This window comes from Pseudorca crassidens, chromosome 5, assembly GCF_039906515.1.
Source record: "Pseudorca crassidens isolate mPseCra1 chromosome 5, mPseCra1.hap1, whole genome shotgun sequence".
NCBI classification, from domain to species: Eukaryota; Metazoa; Chordata; class Mammalia; order Artiodactyla; family Delphinidae; genus Pseudorca; species Pseudorca crassidens.
Genome location: NC_090300.1, coordinates 50,999,652 through 51,024,889, shown reverse-complemented (window position 1 = coordinate 51,024,889; position 25,238 = coordinate 50,999,652). Strand labels below are relative to the sequence as shown.

At 36.4% G+C, this 25,238-nt stretch overlaps 1 protein-coding gene across 1 annotated transcript in view; it reads left to right on the top strand.

Moving 5' to 3' along the window:
* The window catches only part of ZBBX (zinc finger B-box domain containing), a 112,470-nt gene that overhangs the window by 44,863 nt on the left and 42,369 nt on the right, over nucleotides 1-25,238 (top strand). Inside the window, exons 8-9 of the mRNA XM_067737959.1 lie at nucleotides 14,827-14,985; nucleotides 20,149-20,323. Coding sequence (XP_067594060.1) covers nucleotides 14,827-14,985; nucleotides 20,149-20,323 — 334 coding nt within the window. The remainder of the gene's footprint in view (nucleotides 1-14,826; nucleotides 14,986-20,148; nucleotides 20,324-25,238) is intronic.

The window sequence follows — 25,238 nt, the reverse complement described above, 5'->3', positions numbered from 1 at the left end:
TAGAATAAGATTGTCAATTTTAGGATAAGGTTGTCAATTACTACAAAAACAAACAAACAAACACAAAACTTGATGGAATTTTGGTATAGAATATATGACATTCTCAGATCAAGTTTCATTGATCAAATTTCATAACAAAGCCTCTATTTATCTTTCTTTCATGGGTCATGTTTTTTTGTTTTTTGTTTTTTGTTTTTTTTGCGGTATGCGGGCCTCTCACTGTTGTGGCCTCTCCTGTTGCGGACCACAGGCTCCGGACGCGCAGGCCCAGCGGCCACGGCTCACGGGCCCAGCTGCTCCGCGGCACGTGGGATCCTCCCAGACCAGGGCATGAACCCGTGTCCCCTGCATCGGCAGGCGGACTCTCAACCGCTGCGCCACCAGGGAAGCCCCATGGGTCATGTTTTAAGTGTCATCTTTAAAAATTTTGCCTGATCCAAGGTCCTTAAACTTTCCCCCTATATTTTATTTCATAAGATTTGTAATTTTAGCCCTTGGATTTAGAGCTACAATGCATTTTATTTTGTATACGGTGTGAGGTAAGTGTTTGTAAGTTCATATTTATGCATATTGCACTCTAATTGGCCCAGTACTATTTGTTACAAAGGCTATCATTTCCCATTGAATTTCCTTGGCATCTTTGTTAAAAGTCATTTGAACATAAGGTCTTATTCCTGGACTCTGTATTCTGTTCTTTTGATCTATTTACCTAGCCTTATGCCAGTACTACACTGTCTTGATTACTGTAGCTTTATAAGAAGTTTTGAGATCAGGTGGTATAAGTTCTCCAATATTTTTCTTCTGTTTAAAATTATTTTGGCTATTCCAGATCTTCTACATTCCATATACATTTAAAATTTTTAAATTGTGCTAAATCATACATAACATAAATTCTACCATCTTACTCATTTTTAAGTGTATAACTCAGTATGTTCACATTATAGTGCAATCAATCCCCAGAACTTTATCTTGCAAAACTAAAACTTCATCCCCATTAAACAACATTGTACTTTGTTTCTATGACTTTGACTATTCTAGATACCTAATATAAGTGGAATCATACAATATTTGCCTTTTGGTGACTGACTTATTTCATTTAGCATAATTTTCTCAAGTTCATCCATGTTGTGGCATATCAGTTTTCCTTCTTTTCTAAGGTTGAATAATATTTCACTGTATCTATATACCACATTTTATTTATCCATTCATGCACTGATGGACATTTGCATTATTTCTACCTCTTGGCTACTGCCAAGAGGTAGAAACAATGCTGCTATAAACATGGGTATGAAAATATCTCTTCAAGATATTTTGGATATATACCAAGAAATGGAATTGCTGGATCATATGGTAATTCTATGCTTAATTTTTTGAGAAACCCCCATTTTCCATAGCTGCTGAACCATTTTACATTCCAATTAATAGTGCACGAGTGTTCCAATTTCTCCACATCCTCACCAACACTTGCTATACTCTGTTGTTTTGATAGTAGCTATCCTAATGGGTATGAGATGATATCTCACTGTGTCCATATACATAATAGGATAAGTTTGTCAATCGCTACAAAGAAAAATCTTGATGGGATTTTTTTTTTTTTTTTTTTTTGCGGTACGCGGGCCTCTCACTGTTGTGGCCTCTCCCGTTGTGGAGCACAGGCTCCGGACGTGCAGGCTCAGCCATGGCTCACAGGCTCAGCCATGGCTCACGGGCCCAGCCGCTCCGCGGCATGTGGGATTTTCCCGGACTGGGGCACGAACCCGTGTCCCCTGCATCGGCAGGCGGACTCTCAACCACTGCGCCACCAGGGAGGCCCCTTCATGGGATTTTGCTAAGGATTTTATGGAGTCCACAAATCAATTTGGGGAAAATTGCCACTTAACAATATTGTCTTTCAGTCTATGAACATGATTTTGTTTCATTTATTTAGATCTCATTTAATTTCCTTTGTCAATGTTTTGTGGTTTTTAGTCTTAAGTTCTTGTGCTTTTCTGTTAAATGTTTTCCCAAGTGTTTTATTCATTTTGAAGTTACTGTGTATGTAATTCTTTTCTTAATTTTATTTTCAGGTTGTTCATTGCTAGTATATAGAAATAAAATAGATTTTTGAATGTTGATCCTGAGTTCTGTGACCTTGATGAACTCACTTATTATAATAGTTTTTTTTTTAGGTACCTTGGGATTTTCTACATAAAGGATTGTATCCTCTACAAATAAAAGTAGTTTTACTTTTTCCTTTCCAACCTAGATGCCTTTTATTTCTTTTGCTTGTCTTAATGTGTTACCTAGAGCTGCCAGTAAATGTTAAAAAGAAGTAGTGAGTGTTTACTTCCTGGCTTTTTTTCTGATTAAGGGCAAAGCATATAGTCTTTCCATTAATTCTGATGTTAGTTATAGGTTTTATTGTAGACGCTTTTATCAGTTTGAGGAAGTTCCTTTGTATTTCCTGTTTGTTGTGTGTGTTTCCTGCTCTTACTGAAATAATCATGCTGTTTGTCCTTTATTAACATGGCTTATTACAGTACGTGATCTTCAGATGTTATGATTGCATTACTGGGGTGTAATTTCACTTGGTCATGATGCATAATTTACATGTTGGTGGATTGAATTTGTTAATATTTTGGGAAGGAACTCTGTGTCTACATTCATGTGGCATATTAAGCTGTAGATTTGTTTTCCTGAAATATGGTTATCTTCTTTGGTATCAGGGTTATATTAGCCTTATAAAATTCATTTAGAGGTATTTCTTTGTCTATATTCTGTAAGTGTTTGTATTGGATTGGTTTAATTTCTTCCTTAAATGTTGGATAGAATTTGCCAGTGAAGCAATCTGAGTCTGGGATTTTTTTCATGGGAAAATGTTCAATTACTAATTCAATTTCGTTACCTTATTATTCTACTTTTCTTCTTTTTCTTGAGTCAATTTTGGTAATTTATGTCTTTCATTGAATTTGTCCATTCAATCTAAGTTGTCCATTTGTTGGCGTAAATGTTTCAAATTCCACTATAATCCAGAAATTACTGTAGGTCTATAGCGATGTTTCTTATTTCATTATTGATTTGTTAATTTGTATTTTACTCTGTTTTTTTTCTTGGTCAGTTTAGGTAAAAGTTTATAAATTTTTAAGTCTTTCCAATTTTAGTTGCCTTGATTTTTTTGCAGTTGTTTTTATTTCATTGATTCTACTCTGATCCTTATTTTGTGAATTCTACCTCCTTTTGAAATTTTTTCTTTTCTTTTTCTACCTTCTTGAAGTGAAACTTAGATTATGATTTTAGATTTTTCTTCCTTTCCAAAATAGCACTGAAAGCTGTAACTGTCACTTTAACCACTGCTTTTACTGTATACCATACATTTCTATATGTTGTGTTTTTATTTCCAGTCAATTTTCTAATTTTCTTTGTGACTTATTTTTCATCCAAAGGTGATTTAGAAATGGGTTGTTCAACTTCTAAATATTTTATTATTTCCCAAAACTATTTGTTCCTGATTTATATATTTTTGTTGAGATCAGAGAGCATACTTTCTATGATTTCAATTCTTATGAATTTATTAATACTTATTTTATGTGGAGCATATGTCTGTCTTGGAGAATGTTCCATGTGATCTTGAAAAGAATTCATAATCTGATGTTGTGAGGTTGAGGGTTCTTTAAATGTTATTTAGGTCAAGTTACTTGATGTCGTTAAAGTTTTCCATGGCCTTACTGATTTTCTGCCTAGCTGTTTCATTAATTTCTGAGAAGGAGGTATTGAAATTTCTAATGGAACAGCTAGGCAGAAAATCAGTAAGGCCATAGTGTTAATGATAATGCTAATGATGTTGCTATATATGATTTTATGCTTCTAAAAGAAATTAAGAAAATAAAAGAGAAAATAAATACTTAAGCATCTTTTCTATTTACTCATGTATTTATGCTTCCAGGCCTCTATCTTTCTTCTGGTAGATTTAATACCTTTCAGCCTTAAAACCTTTCTTTAGTATTTCTTGTAAGGCTGATATGCTAGAAATGAATGATCCTCTTTCTGACTATAAAATTATCTTTGGCAGTTTTTCCTCTCAGCACTTTGTATCATTCCATTACCTTCCGGGTCTCTATTTTTTCAGATGTGAAATCAGCTTGTTATTCATACTGATGTAGCCTTATATGTAGTGAGTCATTTTTCCCTTTTTCCTTTCAAATTTTTCTATTTGTCTTTGGCTTTCAGTAATTTGATTACGATATGTTTTGGTGTGGATCTCTCTATGTTTATCTTTCTTGGGACCTGTTGAGCTTTGTGGATTTTTGAAGTGATAATTTTTCATCAAATATGAATATTTGGGGCTCTCATTTCTTATAATTTTTATGCTCATTTCTCTCCCTCTGATATTCCCACTAAATGTATGTTGGATGCTTGATGCTGTCCCATAAGTCTTTAAAGCTGTGTTCTTTTTCTTTAATCTTTTACATTTTTCTTTTCAATTTAGATGATTTATCTTGGTCTGTCTTCAAGTTGATTGAATCTTCTTCCTTTCATTTCAAATCTATTGTTAGTTTATATAAGTCATACTCAAGAATTTTCACTTGGGTTTTTTCTGTGATTTCCATTTTTTAATCAGCGCTTATATAGATCTCATTTTCAGGATCATTCCATTAAGTGTTTGTCTGGTCCACTGCTCTTCCCAACTGGGACCAAAACCTCAGGCTGTCAGAACCGAAGGTTTTCCCCATTCATTTATAACCAAATTTTCTAGTTCACTGATAATGCCAATGTAACTTCAAGACTCTGTCCTCCCCTGGCAATCAGGCACACTCCCTGTTCAGCAAGGCCAGTCTTGCCTTAGTAATTGGCAGACTTGGGAAGGGACATTTAATATAGGAGTAGCCCCATGCAGGGAAGCCTTACACTTTTACTGTTCTTCATTAATTTCAGCGTAGTTTTTCTTGAATAAATATTTCTTAATTTGTTTGCTTTTGGTTGGTTTCCAGAGTTCTGAAATGGTTTTTAACAAATTTATCCAGTTTAGCATTTGTTTTATGGTGATAGAATTATTTACTGACCTCTTCATTATACCGTCGTCAGAGGTCTATTGAATTTGGCAGGAATTCTATTTTCTGGATATTTAAACTATTTACCTTATTTACAGAGAAATGGTATGCTATCGTGATCTAGATAAAATGATAGCAGTCATTGGAATGCATTTCTTTATGTCATCACTCTGCTAGGTGTTTTTCTTAAAAGATATGTATTCACAACAGCCCTGCAAGGTAGAGATTGTCTTCATTTTACAGGTGTAAACACTTAGGCTTAGAGAGGTAAATGATTTGCCCTTTTGTGCTGTTATTAATAGTGCCACTTATTTTGCCTGTGTTGACATTGACTCAGCTTGGGTATAAGGAATGAATGTTCAAATGGAATTTTTAGTCATTTTTATCTCAGTAAGTCAGTTAAATTAGATTCAACCAATATTTCTCAAGTACTTACCAGCATCAAACAATGTTCTAGTTGCAAAGCATGAAGGACAGGGCTGCAGGGAGGAGAATTTCATATATATATGTGTGTGTACACATTTATATATATGACATGGTGCCCCCTCTCAAGGAATCAAGGAATTCATCATCACAAAAGAGAAGATAGATATTTTCAAACAACTGTAACACAGCTGACTAAGTGTTCTGACGTAGTGATTCTCAAACCTTAATGTATGTTAAATTACATATTAAACTGCAGATTCTGATTCAGTGAGTCTGAGTGGGACATAGATTTCATATTTTTAGCAAGCTTTCGGGTGACGATGATACTGTTGATATATGGATCACACTGAAAAGCAAAGCTCCAGCATAGATGTAAGCTGGGAGTTCTAAGAGCACCCAGAAGACATGAGGTTTTTTTGCTGTGGTTAGTTAAGGAAGAAAACATCATCTCAAAAGGATAAACAGTTTGCTCTTGGAGTGATGTCAACATCATGGTAACATGAGATGCTCTGTCTCTCTCCTTCAGTCTACAACTAGTAAAACATCCATAACTCAGCAAAGCTTCCTCTGTCCAACACACTAGGATGCCAGAGAGTTCCACACATCTGTACATCTGGAAGTGAGTGGACTGGAACACAAAGAAGAGGCAGAACTGTTGGAGCATTGGAGGTGGTACCCATGATCCCAGCCTGCTGACCATGGCAGGTGATCCCACAGCCCCAGAGAACCCAGTAGCAGAGCACATAACTCCAGAATCCCAACTGCAGTGGCACCCATGGTCACAGGGGACCAGGCAGCAGTGCTGGAGGCAAGGGCCCACAACCGTGGTCCCTCCATCTTTGGTGGGTGCCTGTGATTCTGGCCTCCCCCTACCTTTGGCAGTGGCATCCTTGAACCTGACAACCCCAGATGCAGCAGGGGTACTCTTGACCCATGCTACTCTCCCCACAATCCGGGTGACCTTGGATGTGGTGGGGTGTCCACTACCCTGTTGTCCCCAGTGGCAATTCTAGCAACAGCAGTGACACTGGCACAGCAAGGCACCAGCAACCCCGGAGACCCAAACAGTGACAACTTGGATACTGAGGACACCTCTGACAGAGGCAGTGGAGGGTGGGAAATGCCCATTCTCAAATATAGCCAGAGGCAGCTCAGGTAAGAGAAACCAAAAACTTGTGCTGTAGTGCCACCTACTGAAAAACAAAAGAAAGGCTTTTAATATATACCAACTTGTTTAACTGTTAGAATCAAAGCTATAAAGCTTTATCTAAATAAGACAGGTGTTTGCTACTTCAGATGCGCTGGCAGAGGAACAACTCCTCAAGCACCATGAAAAACCATGATAACACAGTATCACAAAAAGAAAGTGACAATTCTCTAGAAATCGAACTTAAAGTCATAGAATAATACAATCTAACTGATAGAGAATTCAAAATAGCTGTCATGATGAAAGTCAGTGAGTTACAAGGAAACTCAGAAAGACCATTCAAGTAAGCTCAGGAATAAAATTAATGAACAGAGGGAATACTTTAGCAAAACCGAAACTCTGAAAAACAGAACAAACAAAATCTAGAGCTGAAGAACTCAATAAATGAGATGAAGAAGGCATTAGAAAGCACTGGAAATAGAGACCATATGGAAAAAAGAATTAGTGAACTCAAAGATATAAATATAGAAGTGATTCAGGTAGAAGAGAAGAGAGAACTAAGATCTTTTGAAAATGAAATTCTATGAGAACTATCCAGCTCCATTAGGAAAGGCAGCATAAGGATAATGGGTATCCTAGAAGGAGAAGAAAGGGAGAAGGGAGCAGAGAGTTTATTTAAAGAAATAATAGCTGAGAACTTCCCAAATCTGAAGGATCTGGAGATACCAGTCCAGGAAATTAAGAGAACACATTATTATTATCTCAGTGCAAAAAGACCTTCTCTAAGACACATTATATTAGAACTGTCAAAAGGCAATGATAAAGAATTTCTAAGGCAACCAGGAGAAAAAAGATAGTAACTTACAAAGGAACCCCATCAGGCTATCAGCAGAAACTCTACATGCCAGAAGAGAGTGGAATGACATTCTCAAAATATTGAAAGATAAAATCTGTCAGCCAAGAATACTCTACCCAGCAAAGTTATTTTTCAGATATGAAGGAGAAATAAAGCATTTACCAGACAAACAAAAGCTGAGGAAGTTCATCACCATTAGACCTGCCTTACCAAAAATGATAAATTAATTAGGTTGTTAAACAATTATAGCATAGAGGTTAAAGAGGAAAAAGCAGTAAAAATAAGTATAGACACTTCAATTTGGTTACAAACTCACAACATAAAAATGGATAATTTGAGATAACAAAAACATATAAAGGGGAAGAGGACAAGAATGGAACTTGAATAGGCAAATGAAGATAATATGCCATCAGCAGAAAAAGGACTATTTTATCTATGAGACTTTTATATAAACCTCATGGTAACCACAAAACATAAATCTAGAGCAGAGGCATAAAATATAAAACAAGAGGAAACTGAAAAACATTGTAGGAAACTACCAAAGTAAAGTGGCAGACAGAAACACAAGGAAAAAGAAACAATGGAGATATAGAGAAACCAGAAAACAAGATAAAATGGCAGTACTAAGTCCTCATCTGTCAATAATCATCCTAAATGTGAATAGATTGAACTCACCAGTCAAAAGACACAGAATTGCTGGATGGATTAAAAAACAAGAACCAACTCCATGTTGCCTCATGGAGACTCATCTCAGCTCTAAAAGCAGACATAAGCTTAAAGTAAAGGGATGGGAGATGATATTCTAAGAAAGTGGTAGCCACAGGAAAGTGATTGTAAACATACTCATATCAGTTAAAATAAACCTCAAGCTAAAAAAGTAACAAGAGACAAATGTGGACATTATATAATGATAAAGGGAACAATTTATCAAGAATATATAACATTTATTAATATATTTGCACCTAACATAGGAGCACCAAAATATATAAAGCAATTATTAACAGACCTAAAGGGAGGAATTGACAGCAACACAAAAATAGTTAATAGTAGGGAACTTTAACACCCTGCTTACATCAGTGAATAGATCATCCCAGTCAGAAAGTCAACAAGGAAACAGCAACCTTAAATGAAACATTAGACCAGACAAATTTGATAAATTTATACAGAACATTCCATCCAATTGCAGCAGAGTACACATTCTTCTCAAATGCACATGGAACTTTCTCAAGAATAGACCATACGTTTCGGCACAAAACAAATATCAATAAATTTAAGACAATTGAAATCATGTCAAGCACCTTTTCTGATGACAGTGATATGAAAATAGAAATTAATTATAAGAAGAAAGCTGGAAAAGTCACAAATGTATGAAGACTAAACAGCTTGCCAATGAACAACTGTTGGGTCAATGAAGAAGTCAAAGGAGAAATAAAAAAATACCTGAAGACAAAAATGAAAATACAACCTACCAAAATCTATGGGATGCAGCAAAAGTGGTACTATGAGAGAAGTTTGTAGCATTACAGGCCTGACTCGAGAAACAAAAAACCTCTCAAACATTCTAACCTTACACCTAAAGGAACTAGGAAAAGAAGAACAAATGAAGCCCAAAGTCAGTAGAAGAAAGGAAATAATAAAAATCAGAGTGGAAATAAATGAAATAGAGACTTTAGGCAATAGAAAAGATCAATTAAACAGAGGTCATTCTTTGAAAAGATACAGTTGACACACTTTTAGCTAGATTCACTAAGAAAAGAGGAGGTTCAGATAAATAAAATTAGAAACAAAAGACTAAAAATTACAATGGATACTACAGAAATACAAAGGATCGTAAGAGAATGTTACAAATAGATATACACCAACAATAGGACAACCTAGCAGAAATGGACAAATTCTTAGAATCAAACAATCTTCCAAGACTGAATCATGAAAAAATAGAAAATCTGAATAGACCAATCACTAGTAAGGAGATTGTAACAGTAATCACAAACCCTCCAAAAAGCAAAAGTCCAGGCCTAGACAGCTTCATGAGTGAATTCTACCAAACATTCAGAGAAGATTTAATACCTATCCTTCTCAAACTCTTCCAAATATTTGAAGAGGTGGGAATGTTTATTTTACAAGACCAACATTACCTTGTTACCAAAAACCAAACAAGGACAGCACAAAAAAATAAAATTACAGGCCAATATCTCTGATGAACGTAGATGTGAAAATTCACAACAAAATATTAGCAAACCAGATATAATATATTTAAAGGATCATGCACAATGATCAGGTGGAATTTATTCCAGGGATGCAAAAATGATTCAACAGTCACAAATCAATCAACATGATACACCACATTAATAAAATGAAGGAGAAAATCAAGTAATCATCTCAAAAGAAGCAGAAAAAGGACTTGACAATATTCAACACCCATTTATGATAAAAACTCTCAATAAAATATGTAGATAAGTAATATACTTCAAAGTAATAAAGGCCATATATGACAGATTCACAGCTAACATCATACTCAATGATGAAAACCTGAAAGCTATCCCTCTAAGATCAGGAACAAGACAATGATGCCCACTCTTACTACTCTTATTTAATATAGTATTGGAAGTCCTAGCCAGAACAATTATGTAAGAAAAAGAAATAAAAAGCATCTAAATTGGAAAGGAAGAAGTTAAACTGTCACTATTTGTGGATGACATGATTTTATTTACAGAAAACCATAAAGACTTCATTGAAAAGCTATTAGAATAATAAAAACCATAGATTTGCAATCAATATGAAAAAGGTTGTGTTTCTATACACTAGCAACAAATTAGAAGAGAGAGATATTAAGGAAACAATTCATTTACCATTGCAATAAAAAATAAAATATCTAGGAATAAATTTAACCAAGGAGGTGAAAGTCCTGTGCATGAAAACTATTAACAATATTGCTGAAAGAAATTGAAGAAGACACAAACAAATGGAAAGATATTCTGCAATCATTGGAAGAATTAACATTGTTAAAAATAACATATGAGTGATATATTTTTCACATATGTAGGAACTTTTAAGTATTATAAAATAGCATGTAATAGTATTGTGGTGAATTTCTAATCTTAATGATTCTGTTAAATTTTATACCTCTTAGGGGATAGATGGCTTAAGTTTGTTGTATAATTCTACTCTTATAGAATACTTTTAACTTTGTTGCTCAGAAGTTTTGTTTTCTCAAAGTTCATGTAGCCCTCCAATTCCCCTCTCTCCTGCAATATGTCGGTGAGATGAGTGAAAGGAGTATCTCTATTCCTCCCTTCAATGTGCTAGTGCTTGGTCAAACATGAAAATAAATAAGCACAATAAATGTAATTAAAAACAAGAACTCAACAAGCTAATCTCTGTGCAAGCAGTTGTATATATCAATGTTATATATGAAAGTTGTTAAGAGAGTAAATCATAAGAGTTCTCATTATAAGGAAAATTCTTTTTCCTATTTAATTTTGTATCTATATGAGAAATGGATGTTCACTAAACTTATTGTGGTAAACATTTCACGATATATATAGTTTTTTTAAATGGAAGGAACAATGTTCATATCCATTATTAGAGATACAATTGAATAATTTTAAGTTGCAGAAAGTCAAAAGTAAACCACATTTTCCGTGTTAACATAATTTGGTAGGGAAAAGGGATTAGGCTGGAAGAAGGAAGACCTTGATTCTAACTCAGGCCGCAGCGTTTTGTATCCACAGTAATGGGGATCACAGTTCTGTTCACTTTCCTTGTAAAATTCTTTTAAGAATGAGAAAAATAGAGTATACATATATACTCTAACAACCAAGAAGAGTAATATTTAAATGTCGTGGGAAAAAAAAATTCACATTTATTGGCATTTTATTTATGTTGAATTAATGGAATCTTAAGACATTTAGATATAGGGTTCCAATTTATCAGTTATTCATGATATTTATCTTATTTTTTAGCACTAAATTTATTTATTTGTTTGTTTTTGTTTTTGGCTGTGTTGGGTCTTTGTTGCTGAGCACGGGCCTTCTCTGGTTGTGGTGTGCCGGGGCTACTCTTCCTTGCGGTGCGCTGGCTTCTCATTGTCGTGGCTTCTCTTGTTGCAGAGCGTGGGTTCTAGACGCTCAGGCTTCAGTAGTTGTGGCATGTGGACTCAGTAGTTGTGGCTTGCAGGCTCTTGAGCACAGGCTCAGTAGTTGTGGCGCACGGACTTAGTTGCTCCGCGACATGTGGGATCTTCCCGGGCCAGGGCTCGAACCCGTGTCGTTGTATATATCAATGTTATATATGAAAGTTGTTAAGAGAGTAAATCATAAGAGTTCTCATCATAAGGAAAAAATTTTTTCCTATTTCTTTAATTTTGTATCTATTGGCAGGCAGATTCTTAACCACTGCACCACCAGGGAAGCCCACTAAATTTAATTTAAGAATAAAATCATTTTTTTGGCCATTTAAGGGTCTCTTAATATGCTACCTAAAACTGTTATAAAAATTACAGAATCATTGATAGCAAGATTCATTTTAGGACAGAAATAATCTTTGTTCTGTGCTATTTAAATATGTATATATATATTTGAATGTTAATTCTATCTTGATAATTTTATATAAAATACTATTGTTTTTTGATATTTTTAAAAATATAAAATATAAACTAGAAATTTTAACCACCTTTGAAGTCAATAGTACTTTATTCTAGGGAATTTAAAATCAGGTTAAATTGGATTACTTCTCTTAAAAAAAATTTGTTAAAATGCAGATGTTTCTGGAAAAATGAAACATTACCATTGGCTTAATTTCCTTTTTTTTCTTGATAAATCAAGTTTATTCAGGTTAATTTATGAACAATAAAATCACACATTATTTCTGTGTCCACATTGTTTAAAAATTGTGGTAAAATACAAAAAATGTAAACATAACCATCTTAACCATTTTTAAGTTCAGCAATGATAAGTATGTTCACATTTTTGTGTAAAATGCACTCCTTTGAAGTGTGCAGGTTGATTAGTTCTGAAAATACATTACAATACACTTGTGTAACCTTCAGTATAAATAAATACACAGTATTTCTATCACCCCCCAAATGTTCCTTTGTGTCTCTTTATAATCTCCACTAACCCCAAACCAAGTAATGTCCTCAAGAAAACAACAGGTGCTGGCAAGGATGTAGTGGAAAGGGAACCCTCGTACACTGTTGGTGGGGATGTAAATTGGTGCAGCCACTATGGAAAATAATATGGAGTTTCCTCAAGAAATTAAAAATAGATCTACCATACGATTCAGCAGTTCCAGTTCTGGATATATAGCCAAAGGAAATTAAAACAGGATTTTGAAGAGATAGATACACTCCTATATAGCATCATTCACAATATCTAAGATATGGAAACAACCTAAATGCCCATCAATAGGTGAATGGATAAAAAAGATGTGGTATATATGCACAATGAAATATCATTCAGCCATGAGAAAGAGGATATCCTCTTGCCATTTGTGACAACATGGATCGACCTTGAACACATTATGCTAAGTGAGATATGTCAGACAGAGAAAGACAAATACTGTATGATATCCCTTATATGTGGAATCCAAAATGTCAGACTCATAAAAAACAGCAAAATGGTGTTTACAGGGGATGGGGCCACGAAGGGGATAAGACTGATGTTTAAGGGTACACACTTGCAACAAGTGGTAAATAAGCCATGGAGATCTAATGCACAGTATAATGAGTATAGACAACAATTTTGTATTATAAATATGAATTTCTTTTAAAAATAAGGACTGCTTAGGTCTGTAAAGGCTTTTTGATGCTCTTTGGGAAAATTTGGAGCAGATGCCATAGGTTTGTATATGGACAGCAATATGTGTGCATAGGTCACTTTAGTCACTTTTCATAGATAAATTTATTAATTCAGTATGAAGTAACACTAGTTAATTTGGTGTTCACTGATTTATTCCAGAATTAGATTGCAGTGAATCTTAATAGATTTACTAAAGATCATAACTGGAAAGTAGTCTTAGCTATTTAAATAGGTAGCTAGATGAAAATTTTAAAATAGGCACATTTTCATGGGAGAGTATAAAATAATCATTTCTGATCCCTGCTGAAGTTTTCCTCTATCTTGAGAACATTTGCTAAGAAGTAAGACCTATTACTTGTGTTCCTAATGTCAGGTTTTCAGAGAGTCTCCGAAGTGTCTGCATCTTCCCTCTGGAGTTTGTTTGGTTCAAGCTCAGATGGGATCCAGAATCCTGCAGGGTCTCCTTGGGCAAACCAGGCTTATTGCTGGTGGGAAGTCCTTTAGAAAATAGGGCCTTCCTGAGATTTGCCTGTTCTTTTCCGGCTACTCTGAAGGCACTTGAAAAGGCTTTTTGAATTCTTGTTTCCCAGTTATTTATTTTAATTCTGTAATTCTCCCTCTCCCTCCCCCAACACCTTATTTTTATGTTATTTTGCCATATGCTATTTACCAGGCACTGTGGTAACCACACAAAGATTGAAGAAGACATGATGTTTTCCTTCTGTGAACTTTTATGGTGTAGACAGACATCAAAAGATGATATAAAATCAATACTGTGTGGGCTGGTAGGGATCTCCTCAGTGTAGAAAGAGGGTGCAGAGAATGGGCGCCTCATGCATCTGTGGGAGGGCGGCAGGGAGAGGTGCCTGGACCCATGGGAGTAACTTGGGGTGAATCTAGAAGGAGAGGTAGGAGTGTGCCCAGCAAAGAAGATAATAGAGGAGGGAGGGCCTTCTTGGTAAGTGAAACTCATGAGCAAAGGCATGGCGAGAAGAACAACTTGGAGTTTGCTAGGGCACTTCTGGATATGCACTTTTGAGTAGTTGATACCTTCTAAAGATGTTTTATCACCAACAAAATACTCATTACGGCTTATTCAGGCTCCCGCTAGATTATATTTAGTTCTTTAGCGGTGATGTGCGCAAAATAGCACACCTACCTATTTAGGGTCGATATAGTGGAAAGGCTAGGAGTCATTAGAATTATACACAGCTGGGGTCACTTCCCAGCTCTGCCACCCACTCACCATGTGACCAAGGGCAAGTTATTTAAACCCTCAAAACTTTCCTTTCTTTATCCCTAAAACAATGATAAAAATAGTTATGCTTTAGAGTTGAGGATTAAATGACATGTTTTTAAGATACTTAGGATAGTATGAGCTCAAACTAGCCCTTCAGTAGATGGCAGCTGTCACTATTATATGGTTGATGTAAATGGCAATTTGTATTTTTAAATACTAAATAAAATGCATTGAATTTTATTAGTCATAGAATAATGAAAACAGGATTTAATATATCTAAATTAGTTAAGCTGACATATTAGGCTTTTTATTCCTATTTTGTTTACTTATAGGCAAAATCTCAAATATTATCCAGTGTATTGGATGTTGCCCATCAGTTTATAAAGAAAGTTAATCCGGATGAACCCAAAGGGGAGAATCATTCTACAAAAGGGATTAGTGAAAGTCAGCATAAAACCAAATCTCTTCTTCTTCAGGGGAGCAGCTCTGAGGTAAGCTGAGGAAAATATAGTAGACATTTGCTGTCATACATGATCATGGAAACTGTCATTCATATACTCAGCTAGACCTGTAGAGTTTTGGAGATTATTTGATCACATTGTTGGTTAATATGAATTTGTTTTTTTATTAATCAGAAACACTTTCACTGTAAAAATCCTTTTAAAGAGATTGCTTTGAGTTCTCTGGCTACTAGTTTTTTGATGAATGATCCTTTGATCATATTGCTTTCCAGGCATTTTCACCACATCAGGAAATGAATATTTGGGAGAAATATAAAAAAAAACCACAATGCAATATAACAATTTTATATTAATCAGGATCTCAGAGAGGCTAAAAATACAAAACCTTGCCAAGTGTTTTAGGTGACAGGCAATTTCACAGTTATTTAAAATCAGATTTATACCAAATTGTGTGGTCATTCAGATTGATTACTGATCCTATGATGATAAGCTTTCATCAGCTCATGTTTGTGTTTTAATAATAGACTTGTTGTATTGATTCTTTAGCAAGAAAGAAACTTCCTCAAATTTTGATCCTTGTAATTAATAATCCTCATTCTTTTAGATGCCACTCGCCTTTTCACTGTAGTTCAGAAATAGTACCTTGGTCAGAGTCACACAGCTTGTTACTTTGTGACAGAATCAGACTTGAACTTCAGTCCCGTGAGTTCCTAACCTTTGCTCAGAGAAAATGAAAGAAAACAGGCTCTATGGTAGTAGGCCCTCTTTACAGCAGAGAAACTATACTTGAATTGTCCAGGAAGGTTAGCAGTTTGGCATGAATTTCACTAATAGACCTGCCAAGGGTGCTTGTGAATAATCACTGAATGAGTTACAGTCTTATTAGAATAATAATGTACTGAGGACCGACTATGTGCCAGACAGCATCCTACATATTTTACGTGTATTATCTCTTTTTACCCTTTTAAATTTTTTTCAGATGAGAAAATAGTGGCAAAGCGTTTTTTTTAATTGCCCAAGATATCATTGATAGTGGAACTTCAGTTTGAACCCAGGCCTTATGACCCCAAATTACCTGCTTTTAACCATTACCCAGAGGCTGTGGTTTTAAGGGTTTCTCCTTCATGCCTGCCATTTTATCTAATTTTTTTTTCGTTTTATCTAACTTATCCTACCAATAAAAATAGTGATAAATCAACAGCTAACATTTATTAAACACTGTATGCTAGGCTTAATCCTTTAATTGCTTTATCTTATCCAATAATCAAAATAACCATATAAGTTTTACATTATTATCTCACTTAACAGATGAGAAAGCCAGAGAAGATTTAAGTAACTAGCTCTACTAGAAAGCTATAGAGCTACTCTTTTGCCTGCTCTTTTAATCCCTAAAATAAATGCTGCCTCTTGTCCCCATTGGTAACTGTGTATGCTGTATAGACCCTCCACCCCTGGTCTTAACTTAAAGCCATTAATTCAGTGGTTTCATCCAGGAATGCACATTATAATCAACTGGAGAAACATTAGAGAAACACACATGACTGAGTTTAGCATGTCTCTGGGTGGGTCCAGACGTGTGGTTTTAACACCTGCTCAGTCATTCTGGTGAGTAGTCCTGGTTGGGCATCCCTGCTGTTGACCCTCAGGTGTGCACCTGTACACAGTGCACGCACTAAAGAAGTATCCCCCTCATATGCTTGGTACTACTCTGTGCTGAAGAGCAGAGGTTCTCCAACTGCAATAAGCATCCGAATCACTGGGTAAGTTTGTAAAAAATGTGCATTCCTGGCCTGCCACTCAAACTTCGATTTTTTTTACATCTAGGTTGGGCCCAGGAATCTGATTTTTAATTGGCTTACCAAGCAATTTGCATGCCTGGAAGAGTCAAAATGGTGCTAAAGCCTGGTATCTGTCTTAGGACTTTTCTTATGGATTCAAGCCAGTGGATATCCTTGGAAATGGGTGCAGTTCATGAAAGAACTTTCATTTTAGAGACTGAAACCTGGGTTTGAAATCCTGACTCTGGTTTTCTAGCTTTGTAACATCGGGCAGTTTACTTTAGCCTTTTGATCCTCTGTTTCCTTTTCTGGAAAGTGGGGATATTAAAACGTATTTTGTGGGGTATCATGTAGCCTAGAGGGGTAATGGATGCACAGCATTGGATTCCATATGCTCCTTCAAATTTCCTAGTCCCTGTAGAATCGGGCAGGGTCCTGATGTGCTCTGAATGGAAGTGAAATATGACAGTTCTGAGCTGAAACATTTAAGAGCCAATGTACTATCCTCTGGCTTTTTCCTATCCTGCCACCGCTGCGTGGAAGCCAAGTATTCCATAGGCATAGCTGTAAAATGCAAATGTCTCTGATTCATTGCTTGGAAAGGAGCTGCCCTGGAAAGCTGCTAGAATCACCAGAATACTTAACTCATTTTGTATTAAGCACTGAGTTTTCAGTGCATCTTCACGAGTGCAGCATACATATACACACGCATTCACATATTGCTTACTGAGTACCTGTAAATACCTTCCCACCTACTTCTAAGACAGAGGTATTTCCAAACGAAATTCATCATGTCTTCTCCAAAACCTATGGATGTTACTGTTGGTGGCAGCCTCTCTTCTAGCTTTCCAAGCCAGCAGGAACATTTCTTTTCTTTTCTTTTTCTTTCTTTTTTTTTTTTTGGTACGCAGGCCTCTCACTGTTGTGGCCTCTCCCGTTGCGGAGCACAGGCTCCGGATGCGCAGGCCCAGCGGCCATGACTCACGGGCCCAGCCGCTCCGCGGCATGTGGGATCTTCCCTTCCTGGGGCACGACGAACCCGCGTCCCCTGCATCGGCAGGCAGACTCTCAACCACTGTGCCACCAGGGAAGCCCAGGAACATTTATTTTCTACAGTCATTTCTCTTTCTCCTTTGCATATCCAATCAGTTACCACATCTCATCTTAAAACCGTCTGAAAACTCTTGAATATTTGGTCACTTCTATTCTTATTGTTATTCCAAATACTGAAATTAGCTTTTGCTTAAAGTGCAGAAGGTCTATTAAGTGAAAAGTGCATTTTCTTCTCTCCCCTTCTAGAAGCTAATGATTATTCTACTTTTGTATGTATGTATTTCTTAACACAAATATTAGTATGTTGCATACTGCTCTGCAAACATGCTTTTTACACTAAACAGTAGTTTTGCTATCCATATAAGTGTATTCCACAGCCTTCTCATTCTATATAGTGGTTGTAAAATACTCCATGTATTGGATATAAAATAACCTTTAAACTATGTTTTCTCTGATAAGCATTTATACTGTTTTGTCTTTTGCCAGTGTAAACTATAGTATAAAAATAATTTTGAAAAATATTGTTTTGCATATATATGAGTATATCCATATGATAAAATCCTAAAATTCTTAGGTGAAGAGGGTTATGCATTTGTAATGTTGATAGATATTGAGAAATGGATGTAAATTTTAATTGGTTTCCTTGCATCCAAACTCACTGTTCTCCAATTTCTTTCTCTCCCACACTACTGTGTGGGACTCTTCAGTAGCTACTGGGTGGGACTCTTCAGTAGGTTTGCATTTCCAATATGTTTAAGTGTAATTTTCTCTGGATGGCAGGCAGGATCCTTTACAATCTGCCCCTACTTGTCTTTCCACCCTTTATATTTTCTCATATCCCACTCTTTGCTTTAGCAACACAACTGCGTACAGTTCCATGCCACTGTGTTCTTTAACTCCATGCCTTAACATATATACCATTCTCTCACTCCGGAATACTGACCCTGCCACTTTTTTGTCCATAGGATTCTTGTTTATCTGAGTTAAATTCCTGCTCTTTGCTTCTATTTCTATTTCTGTGTTTCTGTGTCAACAACTAGCATAGTGTCTGTAGGTTCCAGATGCTTTTTGTTTATACTGAATTTTATATATGCATACATTTAACGATTTTCTCTCAATTGTCCTCTGACAATCTGCCTGGTTTTTTGCAATTAAGGGCTGAACACAGAGGATTCTACTGTTGTATCTAGAAGATACACATGGAGATTTAGCAATTTCATCAGTGTAGGTAATCCACATTTGATAATTCAGCATTGGTGAGGAACTTATTTTGCTTTAGTTTCCTAATTTGGCTGTTTTCTCTGATTCACTGGATAACTGCCAATTCCTACCTTTATTTTCTTCTGTGTGTTCACAGTGGATCTATATTTTGTACGGAATTCATCCTTTCCCCCCATCATTACATTGAGAAGCAGGCAGTGTTTCATCTGCATTCATTAATTTGTCCATTCATTCAGCTAACTTTTAATGAGCACCTACTTTGTGCCAGGCACTACTCTTGGCACTGAGGAAACAGACAACATTCCTGATCCTATCAACATTCTAATGGGGAGAGACCAGCAATAAACAAACATGTAGAGTAAATTCCCATGGAGATAGGTTATTGAGAGAAAAATAAAGCAGATAAGAGATTGGAAAGTTGGGGAGAAAGGGGCTTTGTTTTTAGGGTCATCAGTAGCGTCATCACCTATTCTCTGAGTAGGTGATGTTTGAGCCAAGACCGAGTTAAATGAGTGGAATGGCTGTGTGAAGATATGAAGAGGGACCATTCCAGACACTGGATATAGCTAGCACAAGGCCCTCGAGTGGAATATGCTTGATGAGTTCCTAGAACTGAAAGAAGATAAGTTTAGCTGGAGCAGAGTGAATGAAGGGGAGAATTAAAGGAAGTGAAGTGAAAGGCAGGGGCGTGCAAGGTTGTGTACAGCCTTGCAAGTCCTAGTAGGAACTGAGGGTTTCACAGGGAGTCATTGGAGGGTTTGGAGCAGAGAAGTGACATCAGATTTACATGTTAAGAAACTGTTCTTTCTGCTGTGGGGAGGTTGCAGGGAACAGGCGACTGGAGAAATAGGATTAGATACAAGGTTATCACTGCTTTCCAGGGAAAACACTGGTGGATAACTTAATGATAAACCCTCAGTCCTGTAGGCTCTAGTTTTAGTACTTTCTGAAGAGACCGTTTAAAACTGTCTATAGTTTTAAAGAAATCAGTAAAGCACATAAATAAGTACAACTTAAAAACATTCTATTCTAAGTTTAAAAATAATGTGTGATTCACAGTGCTCAGTAATTAATGCTACCTGTATTGTAAGATAGAAAACATTTAGTAAAGCATACTTAGATACACTATTAATTGTTTTAGGTAGAACTTTCAACAACAAAAAAAGAAGAATGTACAAATACAGGAGATAGGCCCTTGTGTGAAGGGCCATTTGTTGAACAAGCTTCTGCCCAATCCTTTCAAGAAGTTCTAAAGCAATGGAGAACTGGGCATCATGATGACAATGAGAAACAGAAGTTACATGCAGCAAAACCAGGTACCGCTTTTTTTTTAAAAAATAAAATGAATGCTTTAAAATAAAGCTGAATTTATTTTATCTCCATTCTCCATGAATATAAATGCAGTGTTCAGAAACACTGAAACATTGGGATAGTAGTTTGATATAACTCTTCAAAGGAGTAGTCACTCTATGACCATTGGTTTAGTGGTTTAATATTTATAACCCCCTGAATTGGGCATTGGGGATATATTTGCCTTTGTTTCCTACGTAAATTCAGGCTGTCAAATGAATAGAGAATTCGATTCTCTCAGCTCCTCTTCTAGCAGAAAGTTTTGTCAGAACAACTATTCCTATATTGAACTGTAATTACAACACATAAAACAGGACGATCTATGAGATGAGAGGAATAGAGAATTTTCTTGTATGTGTCTTGAGAAATATATTTCAGGGACTGCTGTGAAGTTCAGGGGGATAATTAATTTGTCTTTTGTTTTTCTTTCTTTTTGAAGAAATGTTTGTTTTTATTTTTCCTTGGTAATTTTCACGCCCATATTCTAGACATTGAAGATCTGGATGACCGAAGTGTACAGTGTCTTCTCTTTGTTTCCCAGTACCTTTTGAGGGAAATCATACCTTTAGAAGTATTCAATTTATTAATTTTATTACTCAGAATCTTGTTGAGGCTTCCAATTGCTTTTCATTAAAAATAAAGTATCAGATAATAAACTTAAATCATGTAACTTAGTTGACAGCATTCAATTTTATGATATTTATTTCATTTTTTTCCCAGTGAAGGACCTCTCCTGATTAGTCCTCTTTTGTAACATAGTGTAATTCCTAATGTCAAGATATCACACACCTTATTCCCAATTAAAATCTGATTTTTTACTAAATAATGTTCTCTCTTTCAAGTATTTTTCCTACATTTGTTCATGATACATCAATTTTGTTAATACTTCCAAGACTTTATTTGTATACTCTGTTTTAGCATGTACATCAACATAACTCTCATTGACTATGTTATTTTATGTGCTCTTTTATTTGTGCTTTCACATTTTGATGTATTTTTTACTTTTTTACTCTGAAAAGGATTAAGTCTTCTATAGAAATACCTTTTTGATTGTCCACTTTGAAGACATAGTATTTAAAAATAATAGAAGAACTGATATGTTGTAGCTTTCCTCTATAGGCTGAAGATTGTGGATAAAGATGCTTAAATGGAATTGAACTGCCTGATTTCAAAGGAATCATGGAAACCTGGAATAGTAGAGGCCAGATGTTGGCATATCATTATCAAAGTTATAGTGGAAAAATTACCAAAATAAGGGGCAAGGAAGACTAGTAATTAGATTGTTTCAGTTCACAGAGATCTGTGGTACTAATTGGAGTATATAAGAATGAAAAAGTTTGTATAGACTCCTGTTTTTCCTATCTGAGTAGAAAATTTCCATCCTGATGCAAAGAGACCCAACTTGAGCTACCATACTGGGGATTCAGAGTTTATTATAAAGTTCTCAGCCCTAAGCCACACCACAAATCTAAAGCCCCTTGAGGTAGAGGCTGGGTCCTTTCGCAGGATTTTGTAGTGTGGTCACAGGGTACACTATGAATCTTCCTCTAAGCTTTCACTACAGAATTTATGGCTATTTACCAGGATAAACATGCACTGAGGAAAGGCAATGCCCAGACCTTCAGAGGGGTTATTAGATTCTGGGTCTGAACTGACAGTTAGACACCCTGGAGACCCTAAGTACCACCATAATCCACCAGTCAGTCTTAGAGATTTATGGAAGTGGAATGATAGATAGAATCTTGTCTTTATTCTGTCTCATAGTGCATTGGAACTGTGGGACCATTATGTGGTTATTTTTCCAGTCTTGATTCTTGGAAACGGATATACTTAGTAACAGGAATAATGCCTGTGTTGATGGTCTGACCTGTGGCATGAAGGTTGTTATGGTAGTACGTAAGTAGAAGACCCTAGAACTGTCTCCCTCCCTTGCCAATGTCCATGCTAATAAAATACCATGCCAGAAGCAATACCTGGGGATTGCAAAGATTAATGCCAGCATCAAAGACCTGAAAGATGCAGGAATACTGCTTTTTATTATATTTCCATTTACCTTACTTATTTGGTACAAAAGCCAATGATCTTGGAAAATGACTACAGATTAGAGTAAACTTGATCCGATGATGATGATACAGGTCACAGTCGCTTTTCTGGATGTAGTGTCTTTGCTGGAGAAAACCAACACATTCTCCATGGTTGGAGGAGGGAGACAGCTATTGACCTGGCCTAGGGGTTGATTTTTCTGTAAAGTGACACATAGTAAATATTTTAAGCTTTGAGGGCCATTCAGAAGGGCCATACAACTTTGCCACTGTATCATGAAAGACAATATATAAACAAACGAGTGTGACTATTTTCTAATAAAACCTTGTTTATGGATACAAATTTGAATTTTACATAATTTTCACATGTCACAATATATTATCCTTCTTTTGATGTTTTTCAGCCATTAAAATATGTAGAAACCATTCTTAGCTTGAAAGCCATACAAAAGCAGTGGGCCAGATTTGACCCAAGGGCTATAGTTTACTGCTCCTTGACATATCAGATGTATTCTTTTTTATTTCTATTAATAAATATAGCCAGAGATCGTTTGATATCATATGGGTTACAGTATACCTTCACAGTCTTGCTTCAGACCTACATTAGCTCTCCAGCTTTCTAGCATTATATAGTCCCAAAGAACCTTGATTGTCTTGCTATTGCACAAAAGCTATTGCCCATTAGATTGATGGCATGATGCTAAGTGGATCTTGTGAACAGGGAGTATCTGTTACAGAATGATTATATTGGACCCTTTCCATCATGGGTAGGGCAGTAATTTGTCCTCATGGGAAAAGCCACATATTTCAGAAAAGGATTTGCCTTCTCTTCCTGTAGTGTATCTGCCAGCAGAAGCTTTATTTGTCACTGTGGTGTCTTACACAATGAGTGTCTTCGATCTAGACACTCATTTTATTGTGAAAAAGGTATAGGAATAAGCTCATACTCATGGAAGTCACTCATCTTACCATGTGCAGCACTATCCAGCTAGCTTGATAGTTTTGTGGAACGGCCTGCTGAAGGTTCAGTATGGGTTCCAGCTGAGAAACAACATCTTGTGAGTTTGGGGTGCTTTTCCTACAAGGGACTCTATATTACATGAAACTCCGGCAAAACTTCTATTAAACTGGAAGCTGAGACTACCCACTGCCATTTGGGGCTCATCAGCACTGAGTTAATAGTCAGGAAGGGTCACTGTACTGACCATGTTGTTTGAGCACAAGTATGAAGGAAAAATTAGATTGTTATCATACAATAAAGAAAAGATAGACTTCATCTGCAAACCATTCAGTGGCATACTTAATTTTTCTGTGTCCAGTAATAATGTTCATTGGAAAAATATGGCAAGCCAATGAAAAGAGGGCTTCTATGGTCTTGAATCTTTTGAGAATGAAGATTTTAGTCACTCTACCAGGTAAAAGGGGTTGGCAGACAGTAAGGTAAACAGAATGGGTGGTGAGAGAAGGAGGCTATGGTAAACAAATCAAGGTAGGCTTCAAAACCAGCTACAAAATGAAGAACCATGGCAGCTAAGTTTTATATTGAGTAATTGTTTTTTTTCTCCTCTCTTTTTCCTGATACCTAATATGACACATACTACTGGTATCTAACATTTAAATTTAGTTGGGAGTATCACTAAATTGAAATCTCCCTCTGATGCATAGTGGCTGTAGAACTTTGTGTTCCCTGTGCTTCAGACATGAGTTAGTTTAGTTTTGTTTTGTTTTGTTTTCAGAGGAAGAGACAGACAGACAAATGGATGCTTAGATGCAAACTAAGTAGACTCTGTCTCTCCAGATCCGTTCTTTCCCATTTCTGCCCTACTCTGTGCCCCTAGAGGTTGATCCTTGGAGGCTGCATCACATGAACTCCCTTGTTCTCTGGCTTCTGGTTGGGTTTGACCAGTTGGAGACACTAGCAGAACGTTGAAGGGTGAGAAGAAAGAGGTAGAGGTATTCACTCTCCCTCTCCTTTATGTGCTGAGATTTTGCAGTTACTGCTTTGTCTGCATATATCATTAGCTCCACTCAGATGACCTTTCATCCACAGCCATTGCTTTCCATGACTACTTACAACACTTGCCTTACTTTGTCCTCTCAAGCCTAGAGTTGGTAACAGTTCTCCACTATTTTTAGTCTCTGAGTGCTTCAACATCACTTGTTCCCTTAACCTTAACATGATTATAAGTTAGTCCCTTCATTTGATCTTCTTCAAATTACCCCTTTGAGTTTTTTCTTTCCTGTTAGAACCCTGACTGATAATTAAAAAGGGATTTCTAAGAAGCCAAGATTCAAGTTGAAGGCTAGAAAATGAGTTGGAGAGTGGAGACAAATTAGAATGTACAAAGGCTCCATGGTGAAGAGAGCATATCGTGTTAATGGGACTGAAGGTAGATGTGCATGGCTGGACCTCAGAGAGCAAGGTTGTAGCACAACAAGCTAGAGAGGAATTACATTTAGTGGCTTGGAAAGACAAGGCTACAAACAAGACAAAGTGTGGCATAGATATAGGAGGAAAGTTGGTAAAGTGTATTATCATAAAAACCCATGGAGGACAGTGTTTTTAAGTAAAGAAATGAGGTCAACAGTGTGATTGCCATGGAGAAATCATTAAGATGAGGACTTCTGTTGATATAATATGTGATTTTTTTTTTTTTTTTTTTTTTTTTTTTTTGTGCGGTACGCGGGCCTCTCACTGTTGTGGCCTCTCCCGTTGCGGAGCACAGGCTCCGGACGCGCAGGCTCAGCGGCCGTGGCTCACGGGCCCAGCCGCTTCGCGGCATGTGGCATCTTCCCGGACCGGGGCACAAACCCGTGTCCCCTGCATTGGCAGGCGGAC